This window comes from Merops nubicus, unplaced genomic scaffold (genome assembly GCF_000691845.1).
Source record: "Merops nubicus isolate BGI_N331 unplaced genomic scaffold, ASM69184v1 scaffold2660, whole genome shotgun sequence".
Classification (NCBI taxonomy): Eukaryota; Metazoa; Chordata; class Aves; order Coraciiformes; family Meropidae; genus Merops; species Merops nubicus.
Window position 1 is genome coordinate 1 of NW_008584647.1, and position 12,510 is coordinate 12,510.

General features: G+C 50.0%; 1 protein-coding gene across 1 annotated transcript in view; it reads right to left on the reverse strand.

Moving 5' to 3' along the window:
• Window positions 1–135: 135 nt before the first annotated feature.
• Window positions 136–12,510, reverse strand: part of LOC103777222 (mitogen-activated protein kinase kinase kinase 3-like) — a 43,207-nt gene continuing 30,832 nt past the window's right edge. The window contains exons 9-16 of the mRNA XM_008944769.1: window positions 10,165–10,232; window positions 8,224–8,316; window positions 7,034–7,228; window positions 6,018–6,166; window positions 5,285–5,416; window positions 2,510–2,639; window positions 1,732–1,909; window positions 136–214 (exon numbers count right to left, since the gene is read on the reverse strand). Of these exons, the coding sequence (XP_008943017.1) occupies window positions 136–214; window positions 1,732–1,909; window positions 2,510–2,639; window positions 5,285–5,416; window positions 6,018–6,166; window positions 7,034–7,228; window positions 8,224–8,316; window positions 10,165–10,232 (1,024 nt within the window). The remainder of the gene's footprint in view (window positions 215–1,731; window positions 1,910–2,509; window positions 2,640–5,284; window positions 5,417–6,017; window positions 6,167–7,033; window positions 7,229–8,223; window positions 8,317–10,164; window positions 10,233–12,510) is intronic.

Sequence of the window (12,510 nt, forward strand, 5' to 3'; positions counted from 1 at the left end):
TTCGAAGCCTCTTCGGCTCTAGGATCGCACCTGCCTGGCACGGACCCTGCGGGGAGCAATCCCGCGTGGGAGATGGGCGCACGTCTCCGGTACACGCGGCTCCCTGAAACTCCCCGTCCACACAGGTCCTGGGCACTAAATAGCCGCCATGGCTTCGAACTCTGCCCAGGGCGGCTTCTCCGTTAACATCTCCACCACGGTGCAGGCCACGCTCCTGCAAGAAGGCCAAGCACACGGGGGTGAGACAGTGGGGAGGAACCGGGGTTCGAAGCCTCTTCGGCTCTAGGATCACACCTGCCTGGCACGGACCCTGTGGGGAGCAATCCTGCGTGGGAGATGGGCGCACGTCTCGGGTACACGCGGCTCCCCAAAGCTCCCCGTCCACACAGGTCCTGGGCACTAGGGTCTATACTGCCCCTAACAGGAGTGAACTGCAGAATGGCAGGGGTTGGGAGAACCCCTGGAGGGCATCTAGTCCAACACCTCTGCCAAAGCAGGGTGCCCAGGATCATGTGCAGGTGAGCTTTGTATCTCTCCAGAGACGGAGACCTCGCAAGCTCTCTGGGCAGCCTGCTCCAGGGCTCCTGCATCCTCAAAGTAAAGAGGTTTTTCCTTGTGTTGAGATGGAGCTTCCTGTGTTGCAGTTTGTGCCCGTTGGTCCTTGTCCTGTTGCTGGGCACCACTGAACTTGCAAGCCTTGCCCTAAAGCTCGTGGGTTTTCTGCCTACATTAACTTGCAGACACTAATTTCATAAAAGCATTAGAGTCCTTAGCCATCTGAAGGGAAACCTGAAGGGAAACCCAGCCATGAATTTAGATGCCCCAGCTTCTGCAGTAGCATGTGGTTCCCCAGGAAGCTGAGCCAGAATGAAACGTTTGCCTACATCTGACTTCATCTCTGACGTGCATCTCAGAAGGAGCATGTCAGAGGAGCAGCAAAGAGCCTGAGAGGTTGCCCTGTGCTTGCCAAGTCCTCAACTCAGCAGGGACCTCTTTACCACCTCTGTTCATAGCTGCTCCTAAAAAACAGGACATTTCCCTCCACCACCAGGGCAGGTGGTGCAGGGAGTGTGGCCACCTGCCAAGGGCTCCCTCCGTTTCCCCTCCAAGCAGGGCTCTGTGGAGGGATTAGTTTTTGTTGACTCTACTTTGCCTGGGCACCCAATGGAAAGCACACTGTGAAGACAGTGCTTCATCCTCATTTATTGGGAGGATTAGTAATGTTATCCCAACTCTTTCAGGCTCCAGCTGACATGCCTCAGAGATCAAAACACTGACCAGCAGTCAATGATTTTGGTTGTCTTTGTGCCTGAACCACACGCAAACATCCAGCAGCAGATTTTGAGAGGCCACACAAGATGCCTCTGAGCTGGGTTTTGCTAACCTCCGATCAAAGCCACCAAAACTCAACAGCTCTTTTAGCAAATTTTGCTATCAACCTGCTTCCCAGTATTAAAGAGCAGCTACGAGGTTGAGCTGCACATGACCCTCACACATGGGGAGAGCTTACAGAAGCAAGCTGTGATCCCAAGTGCTTCTGTTGTGTGACCACCAGCACCAACATCTCCCTCTGGATATCTGCATAGTTCATCCTAACATTCAGCTCCAATTTCCACCCTTTGCACTGCTCCGTTTTCCCACTCTAAGCTATACCTGCTGCTCCAATTTCAGCTTCCCAAAGGGACAGTTGGACTTAAGTGGCAGTGGTGGGGTTTCTACTGTATTCCTTACCACACGTCCGCTTTCCTTCCGTAGCCCTCTCCACTGATAACCTCTGGGCTCATCCAGTACGGTGTTCCTGTGACAGATTTAATCCCAGTCCCAGACATGCAGATCGTCTGGATGCGTTTGCTGGCCCCAAAATCTCCGAGTTTCACATTTCCAGCAGAATCTCTCAAAATATTGGCACCTGGGGTGAAGAGCAAAAGAAAAACCCCAAGAGATGAAGCACTTGAACTGTACAGCGAGGAGAGCAGGAAGGGCACAGGCAAAGAGCTGGACATGAGGAATCCCAAAGGGCCTTGGTGGGGCTGGACTCAGCATTATGTCAAATCCCTCTCTCCTAAGGAAGCTGCTCTCTGAGAAGGTTGACTCCCACTGGATCTCCTCACTCAGCAGGTTTCCCAAAAGTGAGCAGTGAATGGGAGATGCCAGATCATCCTCCCCTCCCACAGAGAGCAGAACAGAGCCTCAGATCTCTCTGAAGGCCAAGGCCCCTCAGTTCTTGGCCATACTAGGTTTTTAGATGCGTGAGGGCAGTTAGCAGTAATCCCTCTGAAGAATATTTAATCTGGGCTTCCCAAGCAGGAAGACAGCACAAGATTCTGTTTTCAGCTGCTTGTTCAAGATTCTCATGGTTCGGGCTGCTGAAGGCCAGGGGCAAAAGCACTTTAAATAGCAGACCCCAGCACTATGTTCTGCACAAGAATTTTTGGGGAGAGGGTGGAGGGAGAAGGTTGGGTTGAACAAATCCAAGCCAGCAAGAAGCCTCTCTGTATTATCTACTCACCTTTAATGTCCCTGTGGACAATCATATTGCTGTGCAAGTAGAAGACTCCCTGCAGGATCTGCCTGGTGTACTTCCGTGTGACGTTCTCGGTCAGAGCACCGTAGGCTTTCAGCTGGTCCTTTATTGAGCCCTGTTGCAAAGAAACAACACACACCAGCCGTTAAGGACCAGCAGAACCATCACATCACAGTGACTTTTTAAACTTTTCTGACCATCCTATCTTCCAGATCAAAAAAAACACCCACTAGAAACAACAAGGTAAAAATCCACAAAGTGCTGAACGGAGCAAAGCCTCGTCCTCAATGGCCCAGATCCTAGTGGAGAAAAAGGTATGGTCTCTGGTGGGATCAGTGCTACCTTCTGCCAACACTACAGATCTTTTTCCCCCTCTAGTGGCTGGACATCACCAGCAGCTCATAGAGAAGGACCAAACTGACAAGCACAACTCAAGTGAGAGGATCAACTCGACTAGTTCTTCAGGGCCAAGCTGACGAGTCAGTCTTCCATCAAGCCTTCCCCATCTTCTCACAGCAAAGAGCACTCACTGCCACGAGGCAGACTCATGAGGGACACGATCAGCCCCGCGTGGGATTGCTTCAACAAGACCCAGGTGTTCAACAGGACTCCCACAGTGTGCAAGCACTTGAATTTCTGACCCAGCCATGTGGGCTCTTACTGATTTGACTTTACTGACCGAAGAGGAAAGGAAGCAGGGGTGCTGACATCTATTATCTGAAAGAGGTTGACCTCCCCTGGGTCTAGCTATATTTTCTGTGCACGTGGAAATGGATCTCTCTCACTATGCTAGAGCTTGGGTTTAGCAGGGATGAACCAGGGGCAGATTTGGGGTTCAACTAGAGAGGTCGTACCCAGCTCCATCTCCAGGATTAAGGTTAGCTGGAAAGTAGGAGAGAAAACTCGTCCTGTTCCTGCCTGTCCTACAGCTCTGGTGTTGATCCAAGATTGTCAAAGTCCTTCTGTTCTGGGAACAGTGGGGCTGCTCTGCTCCAAGTCAGTCACTCAAACTGTATCAGCCATTCCACATCCACCCACCTCTGCCCAGCTAATGTTTTGGCCTTCTTCTGAGGTAGGTGGTGATCCTGTGGATAGGCCTCTCCTCTCCCTTTCACAGTGCTGCTGAAGTAGCCTGAGATGCTCTGAAATCACCCCCTTGTACAACTTGTATGCAGGGGATGTCCCCTCACCCACGACAGGACAAGCTTTCCTATCCTGGCTTCCCTCATCCTGACAATGGGGACATCAAACAAGAAGGGGAAACAGGGTCTTCAAGGCCTGTGGTCAAATAGACCATTCTGTTTTCCAAGCATAAATTCAAAAAAACACTTTATGGGCAGGGCAGGACAGAAAATACAGAGTCAGCTGTTTCATGGGGGCAGTCATAGGAGTGCCAGGCTAGCATTGCACCCAAGGTTTGCCCCGTGAAGCCTTTGCCAAGCTGGCTGTGTTCAATCAGAAGTGTGGCCAGATCCAGCACTGCAGAGCTGCCATCCTGACAGGTCTGGGAATTCATTCACTTCCAGTGGCCTTGGAAACTAGAGCCCTGAGCTGCTTTGATGAAATAAGCCACTGTTGCAGCACAAAAGCTCTGGTTTATCATCAAAAAACCCCAAACGTTCAACTTGCAGCCCTGCTGGACGCTGCCCCAGCAGCCAGTGTTGGTGTCCTGGCTGCTACCAAACCTCAGCACACTGCAGAGTAAGGCAAGGGGACTGCTGAAACTCTCGGGGTTCCCTCCTCTGGGTCCATGGCTCGAGGTAGGGCCTGGAAGTGAGATGCAGGAGCACAGGGAGAGAGGGACAGGGCTGGAGGGGACTCGGATGTGTGGCAGTCCACCTGACTGCTCAGAGGCAGGATGTGTTAGGACAGCTTCTAGCACGTTTGCTAATGACCAAAATTATTTGTGACCAGATGACTTAATAGTCCCTTCTGAGCTTACAAATCTCTGTATAAACAAGGGTTTCTTCTCCCCCACTCTGGGGAATGAATCCAGCTGGGCAGGCAGGACTTTGGAGAACAGATCTGGCAACGTGAGTAGCGTTATGCTGGTTCGTACCAGCCGATGGCTCTGTCCAGAGGCCTGATGTAATTCCCGTGCTTGCAAACACAGAGATCTTCCACTAACCTCCCTATGCTCCCCAGCCCCTGCTTAGATTCCCTCAAAGCTTTCTGATCTTTTTCCCTAGGGCTATTCCATCCTAAATCTGCTGAGTCACAAACTGAAGCCACTCCTGCACAAGAGGATAACGCTACCAACAAAAAGTTCTGTCCTGACCAGAAGAGGACTCACAATGAGGAAAACTGTTGTTAATCCACACGTGCTGAAAGCCACAAATAATTGGTGACAGCTGTGGGTGGACAGTTGGACTATTAGCTTTTCCTGCAGGGATTTGCAATAAATACTTAAGGATGGGATTAGGCCACAGTTTTTGGAGCCAGATGTGGATCGCATCCCGCATTCACCACGTTCAGATTCCAGACTCTGAACACACCCTGCTCCAGGATTCAAACCTAAAACCTGCCTTCAAGGCTTTTGATTTCACCCAGTGTATGCTAAGGAGCTCCACTACGACATCTGACTTACAGCCTAAGCTTTCCCAAGCCTTAGGGACTCATCCACCTGCTTGGTTTGGCTCACCAGATACAGAACAGCTTAGCTGAACAGTTTAACTCCAGATCCAAATTTCACCAAGCTCCAGGGCAGTCTAAATTCATTCTCTGTTGCTCAGGACAATCTTTAGCAGGAACTGCACTTACCCCTGGCATGTATTCAACAAAGATAGACAGCTTCTTCTCCTCAGGATCCCGCAAGCACCCGTAGTACTGCACTATCCTGTCGTGACGGAGAGTCTTCAGCAGCTGGATCTCACATTCCAAGGCATTCACCTCCTGCAACAAGCCAGACATGCTCTGTGATGGAGGGGAATGGTTCCTCTGGGAATATTACCCAAACGTTGCTCGATGCTGAGCACGTTTTTCACAGCACCTGTGAAGCTGCCCACGAGGACATCAGCCACATAAGGCTCAGAAATGAGGAGCACTGCCCTAAGGTAAGGTGAGGAGAATGACAGATGGGAAAGACAAAGGCTTGGCTTTGAGAGAACTTTACTTAGTAGTGTTACTTGTGCTTAAGTTTTTCTGCAAAGGTCTGAATGGGGACACCAGCAAAGCTAATGCAGGGCCCAGAGTGGGAAGGAGGTGAAGGGAGCACCAAGGCCAAAACTAAGGCAGAGCAGACAGACCTGCAAGTGATAATACCTGAGACCGAGTGGGCCAACATGACCAGGGAGGTATGAGGTAAAGAAGTCACCAGAACATGCTGACTGGTGCCAGAAGCCATTCGGGACCACTCTGAAGAGGGCAAACAACACATACTGTCTCCACACGCTGCCTTCCAGCAGGGACACGGACCCCTCTGCCACCTCCACCCTCAGCCCCCAGCCCCCAGCTCCCCAGCGTGCAGCAGAACACGTCCTGCCCTCCTACTCACTTTACTTGTCTCCTGGCTGTCAGGGTCAAAAGGCACCTGCTTCACCGACAGCTCCCGGCCAGTGTCAGCATCGTAGCAGAGATAAACCTCCCCAAAAGCTCCTCTTCCCAGCAGCTTCCCCAGCCTCCAGTTCACAGGTGCCTGCAGGGCTACACGAGAGAGGACAGGGTTGAGAGAAGAGCACAGCAAGAAGCCTTCAGCATCAAGGTCCCCCTGACCCTCCAGAGTGCAGATCAGGCTCACAGCGAGCTCACCAAGGTGGCCAGCGAGCCACCCTCTCCCTGGGGCACCATGAGAAACCAGTTTCAACTGCACAAGTGCTACTGGTGCGTGAGGGAGATGTCTCCCAGTCTGCATTAGCATGAAGCAGAAACAAGTCTCAAATTGAGTCACATTTCTTTACAGTTCTTCCTCCAAAAACTGCTTTCTTAGCCAATGTTGGACATTCTCTCCTCTGCTATAGGAGTGGTTAGCAGGATACAGCGTGGCTGAGCAGCAGCCCAGGCAGGGACCAGTAAGGAGTTTTATCTTACTGACCATTCCTAGGTTGTTATCCATCACTGAACAAGCCCAAAATGCACCAGTTTCTAAACTATGGACAGTCTTGCAATACCAGAGCAGCCTGCAACACCATCTTTGGGTGCTGGGGTGACAGCAATTTAAGCCACAGAATTGAGCCTCTGGATGCATTTGCTCCACCTCCTAAGTTTCCCAGAAGCTTCTGCTGCACGACCACACTGACAGTCCAACATTCCTGCAGTTTGCTGCAACTCAGCAAGGGATGAACACCAGCTGATCCCACACGCCCTCAGCTCAAGGCCAAGGTCCAATACAGTGTTTTATTAAATCTTTCTCAAGACATAAGCTAGTGCAGTGTGCCTGGTGTTGGAGGTGGAACCACAGTGCAGCCACATCTGCTTAGCTCAGCTGACGCCCAGCAAGTCAGCAGGTCGTGGCAACTCAGTTTTGTGTTGAGATCTAGAGAGCTCAAACTCTAGTGGCTTGGACTGACTTACAGTTTCTAGCTTTCGTAGGGGAGGTGCTGAAGACCTGCAGGCCCTTTTCACAATTGCTCCACCACTTGGGCCTGTACTCGTCGTACTGCAAGGTGCTGAGCTTGCTGTCCCCATTAAAGCTCTTGGTTCGGCTAGAAGGGACGAGCTGGAACAGGTTCTCCTGGGGGAAGTAACTCCTGGGGAAAGTTCTCCGGCCTGGAGGAGGAAAGGGAGAGAGTTATGGCAAGAAGGTAGGCATGGATCTACCTGTCACCACCACCTCATGTCCCTGCCCAGGTCCAGTGATGTGCCTCTTCAAATGAAACAAAATAATGAAACTGCAGCTAAGCCCTGTGACTATTTTTAATTCAATTTAGGAGCTGTTGACAGCAGGCATTCCGTCTAATGCAGATGTTTCCAGTGGGCTATACAACAGTTTAATTACATCAGGGGTTTTGTTGGTTGCTAATTAGAATTAAACCCTGAACAGGCAGAGATGTACAGTGCTAATTAGTCCTGCCATCCCCTAAGTCCACAGTACAACTGATGGTACAAGCAGTGCCAGATCTCCTGATAACTGCTTTCACAAGGGTGCTGTCAATCAGAGATGAAGTCCACTCTGGAAGGCTCCATATGCTGCCTGCATGTCCTCACTAGTTTTTTCCAAGGGAGTTTGATTCTTACTTAGTTTTACCTCCCACCACTTGCAGTCTCCTACAGTGAAAGAAGGAGCAGCAAGAAGGTGATGGAGTGGTCCCCCAAAGCTCAGAGCTCACGAGCTTACAACTGAGAAGTGAACAGATACTGCTGCCCTGAAATTGCCTGGGGATTTCCTACAGTTCTGTGAGAAACCTGCTGTAAAGGTCCCAAGGCAGCATCCTCTAAAGCAATGAATTTACAGAACACAAAGGTTGATATTGCCAGGGATGAGAACTGCTAATCACCCACGTGGCTAAGTCAAAACAAAACGTGTAAGCAGAGGAGGAGCTGAGCACTGCCCTTCATCCATGCTGGAGATGCTCTTCCCAAGGGCAGCCACGCAGGGTCTCACAAAGGATGCTCTTCAGAACACACAAGCAAATCTCAAATGGCTTGGTGGCTCTCCCTTCACTGGAAACCTCTCCTTCCCAAGTCTCTCCAGTCCTAGGCACTGCTCCAAGCCCTGGAGACCCTGGACTGAGCAGCTCCCTCCCTGGCCCTCAGCCCCTTACCATCGCTGTAGTCCTTGCGGCTCTGGGAGAGGTGGTACTGCCTCGGGAAGGTCCCACCTTTCCCAAACCTCTCGCAGAACGGGATGTCCAAATCTGGCAGGAGGGAAGAAGACACATGCTTCTGAGATCAGCTCAGCATCAAATGCCTCAGTGTTTCTTATGGGAAAGGGCTCTGGTCTGCACTCAGAATTACAGGTGACAAGCTGTTTATTTACATGACCAAACATGCCCTGAGGCTCACTCTGAAATCTGTCCACAGTCACACACCCCTCAGTGGAAAAGAAGGGTTAGACACACTGGTTTTGCTCCTCTTAAAGCAGAGAGGTTTATCTGCTGACTTTATGGACCTAGGCCCATACCATTTAAATACAAGGCATGGGATTAACATAGATCATGCCTAGTTTCCAAGACAGAGCACTAGACATGTTTATTCACACAGAGAAAATGACAAAATTAGTGTGGAAACAGAACCACCAGTCAGGGGCAGGCCTAGATCCATCGCCTCCAAAACCTCTGCTCTGATATCTGCTATTTCCAGGGAAATGTAAAAATCCTACAGGGGCTTAACACCAGACAATCTCTCCCCTCCTTCTTAGATGTGACTCTTGACCTCTGAAAGCCAGAGACCAACTGATATTTGATTAAATGCTAGAAAGATATAGCTAGAATATACAGAGGAGATTACAGACCATCAGAATTGAGATTAGACACAAGATTATGAGAGAGATGGATGGACAGGCAAGATAAGGATGTATTTTTTAATTAAAAAACTGCAGCACAGGAAGCTGTGGCTGGTAGCACTGAATAATTTGAGATTAAAATATCTGTCATTTCCCCCCCCATCTTTCACCTCCTGTTTTTCCTCCATCCAACTCTAAGGCCACAGCCTGTTCAGATTGTTTGTTTGTCTTAGCCTGGGGCCAGCAGCGGCTCCTTGGAGACCGTTCCTGGCCTCTGCTGCACTTGAGCATGATTTCCCCATTACAGCAGCGTGCAAGAGGAGCACATAATGGCTGAAATATGGTCAGTAAGGAAAGCAACAAGGACAGGGCAAGAGGTTCTCGGTGAGCCACGTGTGAGCGGCGATGCCGAGCGGTGTCTCGAAGCAAAATGCCTCCCCTCTCACCAGGGAGGGATTAAAACCTCTGCAACGTGGCCTGACTGCAGCTTCAGCTCCACAGCTTGGTCTGGAAATCCTGCCTCAGGCCAGAAATGAGCTATCGTGCCACAGGCTGACTGCCATTGGCTCATTTTTAATACTGAAAGTCATTACAATATTACAGACTTTCCATGATTTAACCAGCTGGATGTTTGTAAGTGATTAAGCAGTAACCTATGATCCTGACAAGTCACCAACACACTTTCTCTAACAGCATTTGCAGTATTGCAGATTATTGTTAAGGCAAGTGGAAGAGGTATAACTCCCTGGAGAGTTTGGGACTTGGGTTTTGCCATGTAGGAAGTCAGGATTCTGAAAGTGCAGCTCTCAGGTACCAACAGAGGATCCCACAAGGCTGCTTCCAGCTCGTCAGCACCTTTCAGTTGTCTCCAAATAGTAGAGCAAGGCACCCTCAGCAACCTCTTCCTCATCCCTGGTCTTTCAACAGCTTTACTTGCTTGTATCCACTTATTTCAGGGCCCTTGCTGCCCAGTTTGGACTGGTGTTGCTGTAAATTGATTCCCAAACCAGGCCCAAAGGTCCTTCTGTGCTACCACTGCTGCTGCAGAGCCATGAAGGGTTAATGACAGAAGAGCAGCCCTGCCTGTGTTCGATGCTCTGGATCTTTTGATTTTAGAGAACGTTATGTCTGATCATTGCAGGGTCATTTTCAAAGTGTAACCTAGGCAACAGAGCTGCTCTACCTATACAGACTCTACCCAGTCTCTTCACCACATGCTTTTTAGAGTTTTACTCAAATACAAACCTCTGAGAGTGCTTACCCATGCAATCCAGACCGTCTTTGGGATGGGTCTTCCTTCCAGGAACAGGGGTTTGGGTAAAGGGAGGGTAAAGAGATGGAAAAAAAAGAAGAATACACTTCATTATATCAGAGAGGCTATGGATTGAGTTAGGAAATGGCTGCACACAGAAAGGACAGGACAGACCACAAGATGCACTGACCAGCCCAGTCTACCCAACCGAGCCCCCATCCTCAGCCTGGATGTGAATGAAGGTTGGTTTTTTGCTGGATCACAGCTTCTTCTTGTGGCAAACAAAAGGGATGCTGCAAAAAACGCTCCCCAGGCTGAAACTAAGCAGCCAAAGACCATAACACCCATGCACAAGATGGCACAGAGGAGGGCTGCAGATTTCTGCTTCATCGAGGTCAGGCATTCAACCATGCAACTCTGCATCCTGGGAGCACTGCTCAGGTGCTGCAGACCTCCACACTGGAGTCACAGAACCATTTAGGTTTGAAAAGACCCTTAAGATAATCAAGTGCAACCATCAAGTGCTTCCTATCCTCAAGCATATCTACACTCTGCCCAGCTTTGTATTCTCCCAGGTAACAAGCCATAGGACAAGAGGAGATGGCCTCAAGTTGCACCAGGGGAGGTTTAGATTGGACATTAGGAAAAATGTTTGCCCCAAAAGAGTTGTCAAGCCCTGGCCCAAGTTGCCCAGGGCAGTGGTGGAGACCTCATCCCTGGAGGGATTTAAGATCCATGTAGTTGTGGTGCTGAGGGACATGGTTTAGTGGTGACCTGGCAGTGCTGGGCTAACAGTTGAAACTGATGATCTGAAAGTTCTCTTCCAACCAAAATGATTCCCCAAAAGAATTGTCAAGCCCTGGCCCAAGTTGCCCAGGGCAGTGGTGGAGACCCCATCCCTGGAGGGATTTAAGATCCATGTAGACGTGGTGCTGAGGGACATGGTTTAGTGGTGACCTGGCAGTGCTGGGCTAACAGTTGAAACTGATGATCTGAAAGTTCTCTTCCAACCAAAATGATTCTGTACTGAGAGAATGATAAAGCTCTGCAAGGGGACCTCAGCAATCCTGTTTTCATCCCAGCCTCTGTAAGGCCCAGCATGGTGATCTGGGCAGGCTGCTTTTCCACTCTGCCTTTCAACAGAGCAGGCACAGTAGCAGCCTTCTGCTTCCTGAAGTGCTCTGAAATCTGCTCACGTCAAAGCTGACCATGGCAGGTTTGCTACAGCAAAGAGGAAATTGCTGTTATTCCTTAGCACCAGCCTGGTCCCTGTGCCTGGTGACTAGCTCTGCCCTCTGGAGGCTAATGCCATCTCAAGAAACTGCCTGCAAGGGCTCAGTCAGACTCTTTCTGCCTGTGAAGAACACAGCCCTCCTCGTGCCTTTTCCAGCTTCCAGCCCCCACGTCCAAAGCCAGCTCCCTGCTTCTCTGTGTGTCACCTCAAGCCATACTACACAAACACAACTTACACTCTCATTTCACTGTAAAGTGTTAAAACAGGCCACACTCCTTCTGTTGTTCTCCCTAGCAGTCTATGCAAAAGCAAAGCTGGGGCAGAGAGGCTGGGAGCACAAGGAATCCAGCTCCCTTAACAATGAGCAAATACAAAGAATCATAGAATTATAGAAGGGTTTGGGTTGGAAGGGACCTTTAAAGGCCATCTAGTCCAACCCCCCTGCAATAAGCAGGGACATCTGCAACTGGATCATGTTGCTCAGAGCCCCTGAGCACTGCCCTGGGCAGCTTGGGCCAGGGCTTGACAACCCTTTTGGGGAAGCCTTTTTTCCTAATGTCCAATCTAAACAATATATCATCAAGCCCAACCTTAAATGCCTCCAGGGATGGGGCCTCCAACACCTCTCTGGGCAGCCTGGGACAGTGTTTCACCACCCTCACAGTAAAGAACTTCTTCCTAAAGTCTAATGTAAATTTACCCTGCTCTAGTTTAAAACCATTGCCCCTTGTCCCACCACTCCATCACAGGAAATTATTAAAAGCCACAAAAACCAAATGGACCTTGATGCTGAGACAGATCCAAAGTGCACAGAGCTGCAAACCCCCAGCACCCTGCCCAATCAAATCAACACAACACAGACCTGCTGGAATGGTCTTGATGCTGTACAGCAAAAGCAATGGGGGGGGGAAAAAAAAACAGAAAATCTTCAATGCAGATGGAAAAGAAACATATACTGCTTCCCAAAAGGACACGGTGCCTGTGCACAGCCCACCCTGCACAGCAGCAAACACACAGTTGCTGTGCACGTGTGAGCTTGGAGCAACCAGCCACAGCAAGTATTGAGCTGCAGCCTGTGTTAGTACAACGTGTCCTAGTTGCTTCCTGATGAGAAGCTAAAC